Here is an 18,587-nt window from a genome sequence, read left to right as displayed (position 1 = left end):
TCATCACATTACTGAACAAGTTGCCACCTAGTTTCTTTACTTTTGTCACACAGACCATTAGTTTAGAACCTATGCCTAACCTATATGAGTGTGAGTGCCAACTCCTACGCTTCACTCAGTTGCATGACCAATTTCACCCCAATAAGTCATCTTCCTCCTCCTCTACTCAAGAGGGGACCCTTGTGTCCATTACCACCTGTACTGAAAAAGGGCAGCAAGGGAAGGGGAATAGCAACCCAGGTAATCAAGGCAAAACCCAAGGCAACAACACTGATCCCAAAAACCCTGCCTTGACACCCACTCCCTACTGGCAAAATATTCCCAAAAAGAATAGATGCTGCACTCATTGCCAAATGTCTCGACATGTTGATGATAAGTGTGGCATTAAAGCCAGGGAAAATAGAGGTAACAATCCCAACGACCAAGGTGGCGGCAATGCCCCAAATTGGGGGTCGAGAGGGGGTAATACTCCAGCACCTACTCTGCAAAATTCCCCACCAAGGAACCAGCAACAAGGCACTAGTACGAATTGGCCTAGATCTTCTCAGTGGCGAACCACTGGTCAAGTCGCTCAAGGTCCCCCCCCCACCCCCCCAACACACCACCAGTCAGTTTCCTTTGCCACCTCGGAAGAGATGTCTCATTGGTCATCACTTACCCCACATGGCGGCCCCTCGGCCAATGGCACTCAGGCCACATCTGAGGTTTGACTCTGGCCACTCTTCCAAAAGGAAGAAGAAACAAAGGACTAGCGTATGGAACATAGTAGCAACAGAACGGGAACGGGAACGGAACGAAAGCCCCATCAGGGGAATGGAAACGGGCCACAAGGGGAACGAGAACAAGGGGGAGCGGTAAGGGGGAACGAGAGAGAAAGAGAGAGGGAAAAGTAAGTAGCCTTGCTGCCTTGCCTTGGAAAGTAGGAGTCGAAGTCTAAAGAGACTCGAGAGAGGAGCCCACTCGTGACTAAGAGCTGTCAAGTATGCACGCCGCACGGACCTAGGAAGTATGCGGGTAGGCGACAATAGGGTACGTCTTTCAAGGATATCCACAGGCAGCTCGCAACAACGGGTACACTTTTTCTCCTTTTTTTTTCTTGGCCAAACATAAAAAACGTTCCCCAAAGGGGGAACGGCAGCCAAACGTTCCATGAAACCGTTCCCCTGGCCATTCCCATGCCAAATCGTTCCCCCACGTTCCCCTGGCCATTCCCATGCCAAATCGTTCCCCCATGCACGTTCCACCCGGTTTAGGCATCTCGGCCTTGGGGGAACGCGTTCCATCGTTCCCAAGGGGTGGAAACGGCGTTCCCCTGCTACTATGGTGTGGAAGCTTCTGACCTCGTTCAGATCTCCCAGTTACCTAATGATCCACTTGTGCCCATCATTGAAGCTCACCCAACTCTTCCCTATGGCCATCCGGTCACTTGGATAGCTGACAGTGGAGCTACACACCATATGGCACACAATGTCGACATTTTCATCTCTCAACGTCCTACTAGAGGTGAAGCCTAAAAGCTAAGCTATGTAAAGCGGTAAAAGATCTTGTCCTTCAAGGCAGTCTACCCTTAAGACTAGCTTCTCACATTATCGCAGTCGTAAGAATGCACAATTTCGCATATTGCTTTCTTTGATTAACATCCACAAATGCAGAAGACATTAGGGGAACTTTGTAAACATTCAACGTGCACCATGCGCATCCTTTTCCATAACTTTGGAGTGTACTTGGCATGGGCATACCCAAGACTAAAACATTAGGCGAACTTGAATCTTGCAAGCAATGTTCTAATAGAAGGGAAAATGTATAGCATATGTGGCATATTTCCCTCTTTCACTCATGTCTACAAATGCACAAGGCCCTTGGAAAACTGGGGACACATGCCTATGCACTTGGTTTACATGAATGAAACAGGCATGGATTCTTTGCTTAGATTATCCCTTAAGATCTAGCTTGTTTCAACCATCTGATGTGCCAGGGATATATGTAAGGTCTTGATGTAAAAGGATCTTTTCAATGACTACGGATCAGTTGGAAAAATCACCTGGTCTAGAAGCTCCTTCTGCAAAGCAAGTATCCTTTTGCCTTGTTCTACAGTAGCCCGGGCTGACCCATCTTCGATGTCACCTTTTCCCGGCGAATTATCATCCCCTGCATTGACTTGCACGCACCGCTTCTGAGGATTTCTCCGCCACATGCGTCCTGCTGTGCATTTTCCATGTCTCTTAGAGGCCAGTTCCAAGCAAGTGATGCCATTGAAAGGGAAGAGCAAGTGCCGGACCGAGCAGTTCCTGCCATTACAGCTTGTATGGTTGAGGTCAGGTGCCACGTTAGCCCTGATTGAGAGCAGAGTGCAGTGGGGGGAAGGGCGGGAGCACTGCGAAGAAGAGTCCAAGGGAGGGCTGAAGATGGGTGGTGTGAGGGCAGCGATAGTCATGGGGGATGAAGCAAAGCGTGATGGCTGTGTGATGAGTTGTGTGGACCCAATGTGCGCAAAGAGCAATGGAAACCGTCCACGACAGCGCAGTGCAGGTAGCTGGCGCACATGCAGTCAGAGTATAATGGGTTCACGAGAGGAGGGGGGAGGGGGGAGACCGGGGTGGAGCCGAATTCCTCTCCGAGTGGGGTGTGCGTGTGCGTGTGCGTGCGCGTGCGAGCAAGAGAGAGGGAGGAGGGTAGAGTCTAGACTAGGCTCCCCCTGTGTGTGTCTGTGTGTGTCTCTCAAATTCGTCTGACCCATTATTTATAGAGGTAGCGCGGTGTAGAGCGGCTCGTCACTGCTCGTGCGGGAGCGAGGAGCAGGAGGCTCACATGTGATACCGACTTGAAAAGCATGGGTCTGGTGGATCTAACCCACATGAAGCTGATCTCTTTGCTTGCTTTTTTGCATGCCTCTATCACTTCATTTGGAGTCTTGATCGTCGCTCCAACCACTCAATATATAAAGAGAAAACCCACATGCTTGAGTTTTGAATGCCTCTCTCGCTTCTTTTGGAGTTTTCCCCCATTATCATTGACGCCACCAATGCTCCAAAAAGGTTGTATTTCAACCACTCATGCTAAGGAAAAAAACTATAGTGGCTTCTGCAGCCTTGCTACGCTTCTCCTATGTGTGTTTGCCTCATGTCCATGCTTTGGTTAGGCATGGCAGGCTCTGCTTATGGCTCTGATTACTAGGCATGCACAACTCTAGCAAAGTTTCGTGTTTGGCTCTAGCCCGATCTGGTTATGGTTCTGAGTCTCTAACAAGTATTCATTTTGCTACTGCGGTCTTCAGCCGACTCTAGCTACGCTTCTCCTATGCGTGTTTTGCTCATGTCCATGCTTTGGTTAGGCATGGCAGGCTCTAGTTATGGCTCTGATTACTAGGCATGCACAACTCTAGCAAGGTTTCGTGTTTGGCTTTGGCCCGATCTGGTTATGATTCTAAGTCTCTGATGAGTATTCTTTTTGCTAAGTGCATGCCGATTGGCACACCAGTGCTCATCATGACCTAGTGTTGTCTCCTAGTGCCGACGTTGTAGCATTCTTGGGGTCGACCGCCTTTGTGTATATGGGTGTTCTTGTTTTTTAGATGCCTATCTCCCAATGAACCGTTACCATGATAGAGGAAGATTATGTCTCTTTAATGGAGTGATGTTGTTTAAGGTGATGATGGGTTCTTTGTGTGTTGTGCTATGCATGCATGAATGTTTCATGATCATAACACATTGCTTCATGATGTTATGTCTATGTTTGGTATGTTGTAATGTAGACATGTATTGTGCTATGGGTGTTGCTATAGGTTTGTGATGTATGCATGCATGCTTTGTACATGCAAATGCTTAGATGCTTCTGCCTTGTTATCATAGGGTTCTTGGTATGTGGATCAAGGTCATATGAGTTATCATAGGAGCATTAGGTTCTTTATGTTTTAACTGTAGATTTCGTTGAGTAGCTTGTTAACACAATGTTGAATGCAAGTTATGATCATTGTGGTGCGGTAATTTTTCAAAGAATTTGAGTGTTATTCATTCTTATATAATTTCTTATTTAGGGTTTTTTCCCGTGCACAATTGGGTGCATAAGGGGGTTCAACTCCATGTTGGTGCCATTTTAGTAGTTTAATCTTAAGTTTTATTTTTTAGATATTATATTTATTCTATTTAAACAATGTACATTTGAATTTATAGTTGTAAGTATTATTTTATTGACTAATCCAAAATTTTCATTTTTCAACCCTATTTTTAGGTTTTCACTCGTTTCTTTTTTTAAAGATGTTCTTTTACATTTTAATAGTATTCTTAGTTATATTTAATTATGTTGTTTTATAAAATAATCTAAAAAAGTACATATTTTATTCTTATATTTTTAGTATTTAACTCATCATTTTAAATTCTAAGTTATTTATTTAATTAATTTTAATTTGTAGAAATGTTATAAAAAGATTGTGTTTGTATTTTATTAGTAAAGTTTTTAGTTACAGAATTATAAAAAGATTGTGTTTCTATTTTATTACTAACTTTGTAGTTAAAGACTTAGAAAAATATTTTTAAACTCTATAGTATTTATATTTTAATTGTTTTTAATTTGAAATGTTTATGGTTTATTTTTTAACTTAAAATGTTAATGATTCATTAATATTTGAGAACTTAATTTGCTTTTGTTCAACTAACTATTATTTAACCAAATATTTTAAAAAACATTAGTTCATAGAAATATTATTGAAAGATTTTTTTTAATTTTATTAGTAATTTTTTTCATTAAATAATTAGAAAAAACATTTTTAATGGTGTAATTTTTATGTTTTAATTTATATTCTAATTTACTTATTTTAATTATTAATGGTTCATTAATATTAAAGAACTAGATTTATTTATGTTCAATATTTAAAGTTAATTTATTGAATAATTAGTGGTTTTTTAGAATTTATATTTAAATATTTTAATTTAATTTTCCTTTATTTAAATGATGTTATTTCATTTTTAAAGTTCTTTTATGTTAAAAGATCTTTTCTTTAGGTGTTAGTCTTTTTTAAAGGTCTTTTATGTTAAAAGTTCTTCTCTTTAGGTGTTAGTCTTTTTTAAAAGTTCTTTTCTTTAGGTATTAGTTTTTTTAGTCCTTTTTTAAGGCTTTATATATATTCTTGTAAAGATTAGATAGTAATGAAATAAAATCTTTCAATAAAATCTCAATATTTTTATGGTAAAAATTTCCTATTAGAAGTTTATCTTATTTAAGTAATCTTAAGCACAATGCCCCAACTTGTTTACAAGCCTTCTCTAATTATTTACGAGTCTTCTCATATCTCTTGCTTAACTCCTTGGTCATTTATCCTCCTCCTTGTTCAACATTCTTGTTTCTTTAGCCATATCCTTGCCCTCACATTGCCTCTTAATACAAATGAAAGAAACAAGCCAATGGATCTTTCGTATGGTCTACAATTAACCTTAATTGTGAGTTCGGTATTCTTAATTGTGAGTTCGGTATTCTTGAACCAAAATATGAATTCTTACATAAAATGAATCTTTGTTTTCTTAATACGTTCTAGAATTCTCCAACTTGGAAATTGAGCTCAACTAGTGCTACGGACATTGATGACCCTCCTGGGTGATAGCTTTTGCACTTACGCCACTAGTTAAGTTGGTGAGATTGTGGCGATATACCCCAATTGTTTACAAGCTATGTGATAACCACTTTGTTGTACTAGAGTTATGGCATAGTTATAGCACCAGCTCATATAGTCGGGTTCACAAAATGGACCCACCTTTGTATGTTATAGTAGAAGAGTACTGTCCCTTATAGTAGTATGTACTCTTATGTCTTTATATTATGGTTGTAGAGAAAAGAAGGGAAGAGAAAGAAAATTCAGCATCTATTTCTCTTGTGTGCTTGTCTACTTATGTGTATGTATTTTCTTGGGTCATATTATCTCTCTTGTGTGCTTGTCTACTCTTATGTGTATGTGTTTACTTGCAACAAGGAGCTCAAGCTCACGCTCTCCCCCGCATTTTTCTCATGGTATCAAAGTGTCAGTTCGAGTGAAGAGCTTAAGAGGCAAGCAAAGAAAGCAGTACATGGGTAAGGATGACTTCATCTCTTTCCCATTGATCTAGAAGCAAATCTCTATAGGTAGCTGCTAGGCAAGAGCAGCAGGTAGACACAACGGTAAGGTGCATTGTCACATTTTGAGGCACTCTTCATGGTGAAGCGTAGGGAAATTCTATTATGCGGACAGGGCTCTTAGAACCTTACTGATTTCAAAATTTGGATACAAGGGCATTTCAGTCTCGATTTGGCTCTACAAGTTTTTCACATACACCTTGTGAAAGTGTCGATTTTGATTGTGTATGCCCAATTTCTAGTTCAATGTAAAGTTACAACAAAAATTTGGTTGTAAAACAGACTGTGGAGATGATGCGTGATGAGCTGCTGGATTACATCATTGACGAAGTATTTGCCTTGGTCACTGATCAGCTTAATCGGGCAATCAAAATGGCTGATGATCATCTCGCAAATGAATTTGGTGGTTGACTTGGCCGAATTATCCCAAAGAGCTCGGGCTTCCACCCACTTGGTGCTATAGTCGGTTTCCACCAAGATATACTTGTTATCGGTGAAGCGGGCTGGTGGCTTGAATGGCCCCATGAAGTCAAGGCCCTATTTCTGGAATGGTTCTAGGGGAAGGATTGGATTATGCGGCATTTGGTCTTTGTCAGTCGGTTGGCCAAGACGCTAGCAAACATCACACTGTTTAGCCCACTTGTAGGCATCATCGATTACCGACGGCCACTAGAGACCGCCTTGGAGGATCTTTCTTCCTATTACTTCTCCTGTGAAGTGACATCCACATTAATCATAATTAATGTTAATTATGATTAAGTAATGTTTAATTCAAAACTTTAATCAAATGATTAAAGTTAACCCCTGTGTTAACAGAGAGGGGAGGAGAGAGAGAAATGGAATTGAGTAGGAGAGGAGTGAAGGAGTGGAGATGGAGAGGAAATTGTTTTTTTCCTCTCCCAACTTTTCTACACGCAGGTGGGAGGGGGGAGGCTGCGCTGCAGCCAGCCGACGAAAAAATCGCCCCCCCTTAAAAAAATCAAAATCCATATAAGCTAATAAAATCTTATTATTATTTTTATTATTTTTTTAAAAATGAGTTTTTTATTTAAAAAAAAGCTTTTGATAATATTTCAAAAAAAAGCTTGAAAAAAGCCTGAAAAATAGTGAGAAATTATGGGATTTTTGGAAAAAATCTCTGAAAATTTTTTGGAAATTTCTTCTTGAAACTTTTTGGCTTTTCATCTTCCAGAAAACTTTTGGCTTTCCGTTTTCCCGAAACCTTTTGGCTTTTTGAATTCCGGAAAAACTTTTGACCTTCCGTATTCCGGAAACTTTTGACCTTTCACATTCCGATTTTTTTTGTCTTTTCATTTTCCCAAAACTTTTGGCTTTCCATATTCCGGGAAAACCGTTGGAATTTGGAAATTTTTTGACCGTTCGTATTCTAAAATGCGTTCGGGGTAATTTAAAATTTTAAAAATATTCTTGAAAATTAGTGAAAAATTAGACAAAGGTTATTTTAAAGTTTGGGAAAATGTGGGGTTGGTGTTTGGCATGTAGTGTGTCCATTCGGGGGCTCGTGACCATTCAAATTTCTTTAAAAATATTTTTTGACCCAGAAAATTAAAAAAATCCATTAAAATTAAAAAATTTTATTGGATTTGAGAATTGTTGGGCGAAATTGGAAATTTCGTGAATGATGGGATTCTCAGGAGAAATTAGGAGTATTCTAGAAATTATTTTTAGAAATCCTAAAAATTTGATATTTTTAAAATATCAATGGTATTTTAGCAAATTAAATTGTTAAAAATATTCTGAAAAAATATAAGTTTAGAATGCCATAAGATAGATTTGGTGGAATTCAAATTTATTATATTTTGAGGCCCTAGAAAATTAGAAAAAAATCATGAAAATTATTTTTCTCAAGAATTTAATATTTTCGAGGGTTATTTAATATTGAAGTACGTTTTCTCGTGCTGACATTCGATAGATGCGAGTTATTCGCATATTATTAATATGATTATACCTCGTATTAATGGATATTTATGTTTGGATTAATTCTAAACAATGTATTCATGATTTTTTACCATTGTTTAGCCATTCTTTTTGGACATGTTTCTTAATTTCTTTTGATGGCTATAATTTGCGTTCAAAGTGTGTTTCACCTCTGACACTTTTCTATAAAAAGTTATTTTGCACTTGTTTAAGTGTAGTTTGTGCTTAATTTCTTAAGCCTAAGACAAATTCTATCATGGGTTAGTTGATCGGTTTGTTTTGGTGGATTTTATTGGATGTTTTCCAAGTTTTATATGGACTCATCAGGTGCTGCCTAGATCACTTGTGTCTAGGGGTTTTTTATTGAGTGCTACACACATGTGTTTCACTTGTTTACTTTGGAGTTTTGCTTGAACGGCACCACGTTCATATACTCCGGGGATTGATGAGTTGGCCACCAATTTTAATGCTTCTTTTGGCATGATTAATGTTCATTAGATGGTATGCATTGATTTTTATGATCAACTATGGTTTTCATGGATTTAAGGAGCTTCTATGCTTTTATCCATGGCTTTATAAGGATCTTTTGATCTTTTGAATAATTTCATGTGCCTTGAAGGTAGCATTTACCTTCGTTTTTTGCATATAATTTTGGAGTATATTTCTTATACTCTTGTATATATTCCAACTCGGATACCTAGTTGCTTATATATCTAGGTAAGTTATTTTTCTATCCTAACTTTATTGTGTTTTGGGTAGTTATCATTAGAAAGGCGCCAATAATTCAATTTCTTTTCTAATGATGTACTCAGAAGGAGTTATTCCTTGATGTAGTCATAAGTATTTAGAGACAGGTTTAGTATGTGAAAGTCTGGATAAGGCCATCTTATTACTTTTATACAGGATTTTATTCATATTTCCTAGACGGCATACTAGGGAGTTTCAAATTGTTAAGGTATATATGGGTGGTATCATGGTGGTATGGGACGTTAGTGATCCCTCACATATATTATCTTATGGGATAATTTGGGCTCAAGATTGTTGCTTTGCTTACATCACTTAGCATGTTGTCCTCAACATTCAAAGACAATCTCATTTTCTAAATTCACTAGAAGTTATAGTGTGGGCATTCTTCTAGATAAACTTCTTTCATCTATAGCCTGCATGTTGTGATGAAGGTAATCTCATCGCTATTTTCACTTGTTGAAATCTCTTTCTTTAGAGTTTAAACAAGTTTATCTTGTTGTGTTCGGATAAGGAAATTTGGATTCTTCCTTTGTTGGCATTTCTTTCTCTAGTTTCGTACTTTAGGTGATTTTTATAGTCAACCTGATTGTTTACGGATGGACATATGTGACTCATCGGAGACGTTGATGACTCTCTATGTTGATATGGGTAACTCGGGACGTCGATTATTCCATATGCAGATGTGGGTATGTCGGGGCGTCGATGAATCTCTGGTTTCTGCTGTTATAATGCCATGTTTTCCTACTTTATTTCGAATGGTTTACAACAAGGAAGTTACTTTGAATGTGAATTGCTGTGATCATCCGTAGTCTGATGGGCAAAACAGATATGAATCAAATTGTAGAGTATATGCTTCATGCATATGTCTCTAGAAAATAATCATATTGCGAAATATATCTTCCAATGATGGAATTTGCCTATAACAGTTTTAAACATAAAGCTATTGGTTTTAGTCTGTTCATGCTTATGTATGGGTATCAACCCAGGGCACCTATTGATGTCGATCTTAAAGACATCGAGCTTGATGCATCGAGGGATTTCTTGCGTGATATGTAGGAAATGCTGACCAAAGCTCGGGATTCTATCAGGAGTGCTCAAGACAGGGTACGGTTTTATGCTGATAGGAGATGCTCATCTCGATCTTTTGAACCAGGAGGGTTGGTTTATTTTAACGTTCCTAAAGATTCTCATACTTTGTCAATAAAAAAATGCTCAAATTTATCTCCTAGATATTGTGGTCCATTTTCGAGTTATACATCGGATTGGCACGGCTGCGTTTGAGCTTAAAACCACCTCCACATGTTAGAGTTCATCCAGTCTTTCATATCAATAGATTGAAAGGGAAACTGGGAGGTGAGGATAACACAGTTACTCCTCAAGAACTCATGAAGTCAAAGAATTATCCTATGTTCCACATGAACCTGATAAGGTACTTGAATTCAGGGAAAGAAAACTTTGTAGTTGACTAATCCTTGAGGTTAAAATTAGGTGGAAAGATAGGGAAATAGAGGATTTGACTTGGGAGTCGGTTGAGATTGTTCAGCGCAGTCCTCCTTCTTTTCATTGCAAGAGTGCAATGTTTTGAGAGAGGGAAAGTATGTCATATGTACATTATGTGTGCTATGTTATATGCACATTATGTGTGCATATACTAGGAGGCTAACCCACATTACGCTTGTGAGCATAGGGGCATGGGAACAAGCTCTAGTGGAGCATGGGTTAGGACTAACCTTAAGGATTAAGGTTAGGGTCAGGCATCCAAGGGTCACACATGGGGAATGGAAAGTCAAGAGTCACTTGTTGAGGTCCCTCCTATATAATAGGGGCATGCGGCACACTCAAGGGGGCTTGGGGGCCTTGGAGGCCTTGGAGGCTTATGCTATGGTCTCTTGTGTTGTAGAGGTCCATATCTACTCACCTACCATTTCACACTATAGCTACATGCTATTGGATTGTGTTATACCTCTTGATGGTATGGGACATCAAGGTAGAGGTATGATGTATTTCATTTATGAATCATGTGTGCATCCCTTGGGCTCGGGGGTGGTTGGGTGGTTGAGTTTATGCTTGATTTATGCATGTTTATGCATAACAATTATCTAGAGAGATATTAGGGTTTTAACAATCATCTTGAGGCAATGTTGCATTCCTCTGTCTAGTCGAGGTTGGCTTGCCGCAAACTGCTAGGTCAATGGCATTTTGACCTAGGTCATTTGCTAGCTTAATGGGACTGCTACGTGGATAAGATACGAGAGCATTCGATTGTGCCTTTGCACTGGTCAGAATCGGAGCTTTCTGGATTACTTCCACCTTGGCCGGGTCTATTGCAATGCCTTCTTGAGATACAATGTGGTCAAGGAGCATAACGCTTTGGATGGCAAAGACACATTTAGCGGGATTTTGGTTAAGTCTAGAAACTCGGCATTTGACCAAGCACAACTATAGGTGCGTTAGATGTTGAGATGATTTTCCAAAGACACTGAAATCATCAATGAACACCCATATGAAGCTCATCAAAAATTTGGCAAAAATCTCCTGAACCATTCGTTGGAATGTGGCGGGAGCATTCTTGAGCCCGAAGGTCATGAAATTGGATGTAAAGGCTCCCCATTCAATGATAAAGAATGTCTTCTCCCAATATTCTAGTGCCATTTGGACTTAGTTGTAGCCACTGAATCCATCCAAGAAGGAGTACATTTCATGGCAGGCTACAACATCAAGTGGGGAATGTTGGAACGGAAAAGGGAAGGGATTTGAGATTGTGGTGACATTCAGCTTTCTACAATCCACACAGACCCTCAGCTTCTGATTTTTCTTGGGGACAATCATGATGGGGGGGACAACCATGTCGCTCGATCAATTGGATATATGAATCCAATGTGCAACAATTTATCCAGTTCCTCCTTGACCCTTTTGGCATAGTTGGGATTCATCCGGTACCTCTATTGCTGTGGATAGGGACTACATCTTCCCTCTGGTTGATCCGATGCTGGTAGAAGCGGGGGTCAATCCCTTTCATTTCGGTGTAGCTCCATGCAAAAACATCCTTAAAGGACGTAAGCAACACCCGAACTTATTCCCTGAATGCAGTGTCTAGCTTGGCACTAACTTTGACCATCTTCGAGTCGGCATCTATTTCCAAATTCATCTCCATCAGTTCATCTTCCTTAACCCTTTTAGATTGCTTGAGGTCCCAGTCAAAGGCTTTCTCCATTGCAATGATCTACTGTAGAGTTGGGGTACTGCCATCATCAGACTTCATCAGAAAATTGCCCTTCATTCGATGGATCAGGATTTCCCCTGGCAACTTCATTTTTGTGCTGATGATTAGGTCTGTACCTGTCCATTATCCGGACCACATCAATCTCGAAGAGGCTAATCAGATTGGCACTATGGTGGAGATATTCTTCCTCTTCATCGAGGTCTAATCCTTCTAGCATGTTTACTCCCTTGACCACTTTCAGCGGGGACGGATTCTCCACTTTTCGTCAACTAGTCACGTAAATCCTGACTTTTTTCTTTCCTTTTCGGTTAGTTATCCTTTTTGAATCCTAGTCTTGCTTGATCCTTGCCTGCCTGAGCCACGGTCTATACCCCTAGTAGCATTGGGTAGGCACCTTTAATATCCTCCACCGCTACTGCAATCTAGAAAATAGATTCAGCAACTTCCAGAGTGAGCTCGCGGATTAATTTGAGTGGCTGCACTCGCCCCGCACTGATTTGCCATTTTTACGGACGAACCGAGCGGCTTCCCATTTGCTCAACCCCAACATTCTGCATGTCGTATCCAACAGGATGTTGACTCCTGATCCGCCATCCAACAGTACTTTTGTTATGTCCACTTTGGTCAACTTGACGTGGATCATTGGGATGGCTTCATCATAAATTAGGGCTTCCCTCAGTGGGGTTTCTATCTTTTCTATATGCATGGCTTCCAATGCGGGGCTTACGAGGGTGCCATCTTCTCTTCCTGAGGCATCAATCAGCACATCAACTGCTCTCGGAAGTTCAGTACCAGCGTGAGAAGTTGTTCAACCGACATATGAATTGACTTTCGGCTCAGATCTTCCCACAGATCATACAGTTGCATTTCTGCTTCGACGAACCTACTTTGGCTTTCCCCTTGCTTTGGTGCCTCCGCACCTCATTACGGCCGTGGTGTCTCCGCACCTTTCTTTGGCCTTAGTGTCTCCACTGGTGGTGGCGAGCTTCCTTCCTGGCCTCCCTTTTCTTAAGGATGATGGTGACCTACACCCATGCCTACTCCATGCCTTGAGTAGCCCGCTCTTGCAGTGGTATTGGAGCTCTTGAGTTTTGATCTAATTTTATAATTTTTCATAATATTTAAATTTTATTGATTTTCTTGAATTTCCTCTTCTTGCACATGAGAAACCCTAGAAATCTTGATCTTGTGGTTGGAATCTCTACACATTGGCCATCTAGGCTTTAGTGGCATGCCATTAGGCATTGTAGGTTTGCTTTGCACCTCTCAAAATAGCCTAAAACAGCCGGTGATTCCTCTACAAGTAGGCGGCAAAAGTTGAAAGGCTCCTTGTGTGAAGGTTGCAACAAAATGGTGACTATGTCCACCATTATTGTTTACTATGGCTTCCTTAGCCTTTCTTAAGGTGAAGACAAGCTATTGAGAATCTACTTCCCTTCTACAAGCCAAGAGAAGCAAAAATGTGGGATTCGTGAAGAGGGAAGGGCGCCTATCATCTAGCTTCCATGGAGTTGTTCTTCATCAAGTTCCAAGCAGTGAACCTTTCCTCTTGCTTCCGGTGAGTTGCTACATCCATTTCTTGCAAGATTTGATGGATTCTTCATGCCTATCACTTGATTTGGGTTTTTAAAAAAAAGAAACCCTAATTTTAGAAAATTGGTCATTTACACATGCTATTGGTCATGCCTATGTACTGTGGAATGCTTCAATGGTATCATAATGCTGACTCATGCATTCATACTTGGCATTGAGCAAACCCTAATTGCATAGATTGGGAAATTTTGATCATTTTCAATCAATTTAATGCATTTGATAGCTTCTATTGGAGATTCTACATGATTGATTACATGTCATTTGGATACTCTACTTGCCATTCATAGCCATCTACATGCTATGCAATGACCGATGAAATGCCTATCTGTTACTAAGAGATGAAATGAGCATATGTACTTGATTTACTTGCTTATAGGATATGGTTTATAATGCTTGGGAGATATTTAGTGATGGAAAAGAGAATGAGTACATGCAAAGAAGAAATCATTGGTAATGGGGTTAAATGACCATGAGTTCATGCAAGTGACTCTTACCCTATCCCATTTAATTAACATTTTGTAATTTCATTAAGCAAATTAGAATCTACTATGGGGAGAGGGTACCCTAGCATTTGGTGGGAGAGGCCAAGGGGGTGTGCGCCATGAACGTTTTGTGTTGTGAGCGCTTTGGTAAAGCAGTACAAAAGGGGATTAGGTACCCAAAGTGAAGAAATGGCCCCAGCTCTTGCCTTGGAGTTAAACTTGGTAAGAGGGTGGGAAGGTCGGCGGGCTGGGATATCGGCAAGCATTGAAGCACTTTATCGACTCAATCGGTGTTGATTCCATTTGGTTGCATTCGAGCAATGGGAACCTAGTATTCTATTCCATTGGCAAATGCAAGACAAATACAAGGGTATCACATTGGCATTATGCAATGAATATGGATGCTATTCGATGTGATTTAGTTCACTAGCATTGTGGCAAGGTTTAGCCATTGGTTGCACACTTATGTCATGCATCGAGATATTCAAGATTTGGCACAAATTCCAAGGAAAGTGTTGCCAAAGTTCTCCAAAATCTATGCATGGCTACAACCAAATATCTAAATTCAATCACAAGTGTTATAGAGGTTGATTGAAAGCTATACACCATTCAAAAGAGCTCAATTCAAGCTTTAAGAAGAGCTAAAGACATCCTTGATTGGACTTCCAAAGCGTAGCTAAACTAGGGTTTTCTAGAAAATATAAAACCCTAATTCAGTCCAGGCACATTCAAGATCTTGTCAAGGCAAGTACATGGCCTCAAAGCACTCCTTTAGGGCTTTCATTTGAACCAAAAACCACTAGATTCCAACATCATCCATAGTAGGTCAACTCTACATAGCTGACTTTGACCAAAAGTCAAAACAGAGAATACTTAGGCTTAAACTAAAGTGAAATAGCTCAGAGGGGTGATAGTACTATTTAATATCTTTTCAACAAGCCAAAGACATCAAGATTCAGACCTCTATTCAAGGTTTTAGGGTAAATTTTCAAATTTAGCAAAGACACACAAACCCTAAAATAGAGAATAGTAGAGTACATCAAATTCTTACTACTTTTACATATTTAGATAGTACACGATGAGAGCTGCTCGTAAAACCAAAAATCTCCAAAATCTGACAAGATTTGAGCTTTCCATGCTCTGTTTTCCATTTCAACCTATCATGTCAAAATAGTGACCACCCAAACAAGCCTTAAGAGCTAAAGGACACCACAGAGAATATGGAACATGAGGACATGATTGAGGATGGGGACACTAATCCCAAGGTCGAGAGCTTGCATGCAAATGAGGATTAAAGGGCATATCATGTATAAAGTGGTACAACCTATGCCAATGTTGCCAATGCATTGAATCATGGTGGGGAACCTAATGCAAATGCAACTTCACTATGAGTAGTGGCATGGCAAAAATGATGATGCTAATGCGTGGAATGATGGAAACAATAAAAAAGCCAATGATATGAGAAATCAAAGGGCTTCGCAAATGATTTGTGAACAGTGAGTTGTCTCACAACGCAATAGTCAAGATCATGTGTGGCAGCCCATTCATGGATCTACTCCAATGCATGATTCCTTTGTGGAAAGAAGCTCTCATGACTTGGGTGGATATCATAGTTGATCAAATAATGTCAAAGGCTCAAGGCAAAAACCAAAGGCAATATGTACAGTGACATGGGTCCAACCTCATTTGGTAACAATGAGAACAATCCAAACTTGCATTCTTCTCTTGGAGAAATGTGCAATTTGATGTATGCGTCCACACCAAAGCGATGCAAAGGGAAAAGGGCATGCATACCAATCTTCTCAAAATGATGCTTGTGTACCTAACAAAGGTCATGGTCATCATCAAGGTTTTACTTCAAGGTTTCATGGGTATGGAGTTCATTACTTAAGATGTGGAGATTAAAATGTTCATGCTCATGGGAATCGACATGTGAATCGAGAAGAGTTTAGAGGAGTGAAAGACAAAATCATGCTTACCAAGTTCAATGTTACCCCGCTAATGAATATTTTGAAGAGTGGATCAACAAGGTGGACCACCTTGAATATTTTGAAGAGTGGATCAACAAGGAGTGAAAGACAAAATCATGCTTACCAAGTTCAATGTTACCCCGCTAATGAATATTTTGAAGAGTGGATCAACAAGCTGGACCACCTCTACTTCTAGATGCATCCTAAAAGTGAAAGGTCCAAGAGTGGATCAACAAGATGGACCACCTCTACTTCTAGATGCATCCTCAAAGTGAAAGGTCCAAGATCTATTACGTGACCTTGCACTTGGAAGGGTATGCTCATGCTTGGTGGAGGTATATCCATTCACAAGAGTATGAAATCACAACATGGTATGCTTTCAAGGAGGACATGAAAGATGCATTCGTTCACTTCTAAGTTGCATAAGGATAAGATTTTTTGTGAGTGAGATGCTCCAACAAAGATATTCAAGTGTGAAGGAGTACACTCACAAGTTCCTCAAGCTTATGCTTCACGTGATAGGGTTTAGTGAAGATAGGCACAATCTTGAAGTAAATGAAGGGCTTGAAGGACACTATTGGAGTGGATGTCAAAGCTCAAGAGACAACCACTCTCTCAAGTAAGATATGATCTTAGCCAAGATTTATGAAGAAAAATATGGTCAAATAGATGGTCAAAGAACACTATTGGAGTGGATGTCAAAGCTCAACAGCCAACCACTCTCAAGGAAGCCATGATCTTAGCCAAGATTTATGAAGAAAAATATGCTAATGTATGGTGAAATAGATGGTTGAACTTTGGCTCAAATGCTTCCACCACAATGCAAGTAAGGGATACTCACATCACTCCGAGTGTGCCCAAGTTTCTGCCCATGTAAGGTAATGGCAGCAAATAAAATTTCAGGCTCGGCAACACTTCTCATAAGCCTTCACAAGGGAATGGAAAGTCTTACAACAATAGGGCTATCGTGTTGGTGGATAGTGGTAGTACACATAGGTTTGTGAATTGATAATCGTTGTGCAATCTTAAATTGTACTTGGATGCTTTGGCAATAATGCGCAAAGTTTAAGTGGAAAATGGGGATGCTATGAATTGTACAATGGTTTGTAAATATGTGGATGTATTGCTCTAAAAAGATTACATGTACAAAGCAAATTTACTAGTATTGGACATGGGGCCAATCGACATGGTTTTGGGTTGTATTAGTTGTCCAATCTTAGGACCTTCTCCATGATTTTGCATTAAGGCTTCATGATTTTTATGCATGGAGAATGAGTGTCAATTTACATGGATTTCACAGCTCAAAATTGACTTTGATTAATAGCACTCAACTCAAGAGAGAGCTCTAAAAAATGGGACAAATGTATATACTACATCTTTGCAAAGATGAAGACCATGTGGAGGAGATCAAGAATACACATAAGGAAATGACAAAGCTATTAAAGGACTATGAAGATGTTTTTCAAATTCCTAAGTGCTTGCCTCCTGAGCATGATGTGGATCATGGGATATAGCTTGAGTCTAATGATAGGTCTGTTTAACAAGCTTCCATATAGATTGTCAAAAGTTGAGAAAGATGAGCAAGTCAAAAAATTGATGGAAATGGGTTGGGAGGATCCAAGTCAATCACTACATCACCTATGTGTCTTGTAAAGAAGAAGGATAGTACCTTTCACATGTGCATTGACTATCGTGATTTGAACAAGACCACTATTAAGAATAGGTATCCAATCCCAAGGATAGATGATCTTTTGGATGAGTTGAAAGGAGCTAAATTCTTCACCAAAAGATTGACTTGAGATCTGGCTACCACCAAATTAGGATGAAGGGTGGTGGTAAATTTGTATAAGGCAGCATTTAGGACCAAGAGGGGTCTCTATCACTTCATAGTGATGCTATTTGGATTATGCAATGCACCTGCCACTTTTCAATCCTTGATAAACAAAGTGCTTCAACCATTCCTCTTCAAGTTTGTATTGATCTTCTTTGATGACATATTGGTGTATAGCAAGAGTAAAGAGGAGCACTTGGTTCATGTGCACAAAGTCTTGGATGCATTGAGAGCCAACCATCTGTATGCAAAAGAGAGAAAGTGTACATTCATAGAAAATGAAGTGGAGTACCTTGGTCATATTATGGGAAAAGATGGCATAAGTGTGGATCCCAAGAAGGTGGAATGTGTAAGGAGTTGACCTACTCCCACCAACATCGCTCAATTAAGTGGATTCTTGGATCTTTCATTTTTTTATCGGAGGTTCATTAAGAAATATTCTCACATAGTGGCTAATGGAGAAGTTGAAGAAAAAGGCTTTATTTTGGGATGCTATATCCCATAAGAGCTTTGAAGAGCTGAAAAAGATGCTTACTTTGAATCCTATTTTGGTATGCCAGGATTTCTCCAAGCCTTTCACTATAAGAGCGAATGCATGTGGAAGAGGCGTTGGTGCCGTGTTGTATCAAGATCATGGGGTGATTGCATTTGAGAGCCACAAGCTTAATGACAAAGAGATGGAGTTACATGTTTATGACCAAGAG

At 39.7% G+C, this 18,587-nt stretch overlaps 1 protein-coding gene across 2 annotated transcripts in view; it reads right to left on the bottom strand.

The window, feature by feature from the left end:
* The window catches only part of LOC147616796 (granule-bound starch synthase 2, chloroplastic/amyloplastic-like), a 122,441-nt gene extending 119,509 nt beyond the window's left edge, over window positions 1-2,932 (bottom strand). Inside the window, exon 1 of one of the 2 annotated variants that reach the window (XM_086777853.1) lies at window positions 2,042-2,932. In XM_086777853.1, coding sequence (XP_086633979.1) covers window positions 2,042-2,434 — 393 coding nt within the window. In that variant the 5' untranslated portion in view covers window positions 2,435-2,932. The remainder of the gene's footprint in view (window positions 1-2,041) is intronic. The other variant, XM_086777854.1, reaches the window with a different exon arrangement.
* Between the last annotated feature and the right edge of the window lie 15,655 nt (window positions 2,933-18,587).

Source organism: Cibotium barometz, chromosome 38, assembly GCF_041138505.1.
Source record: "Cibotium barometz isolate CiBa-2024 chromosome 38, ASM4113850v1, whole genome shotgun sequence".
In the NCBI taxonomy this organism is placed as follows: Eukaryota; Viridiplantae; Streptophyta; class Polypodiopsida; order Cyatheales; family Cibotiaceae; genus Cibotium; species Cibotium barometz.
Note: the sequence above shows the minus strand (reverse complement) of the source record. Positions and strands in the feature narration are given on the sequence as shown.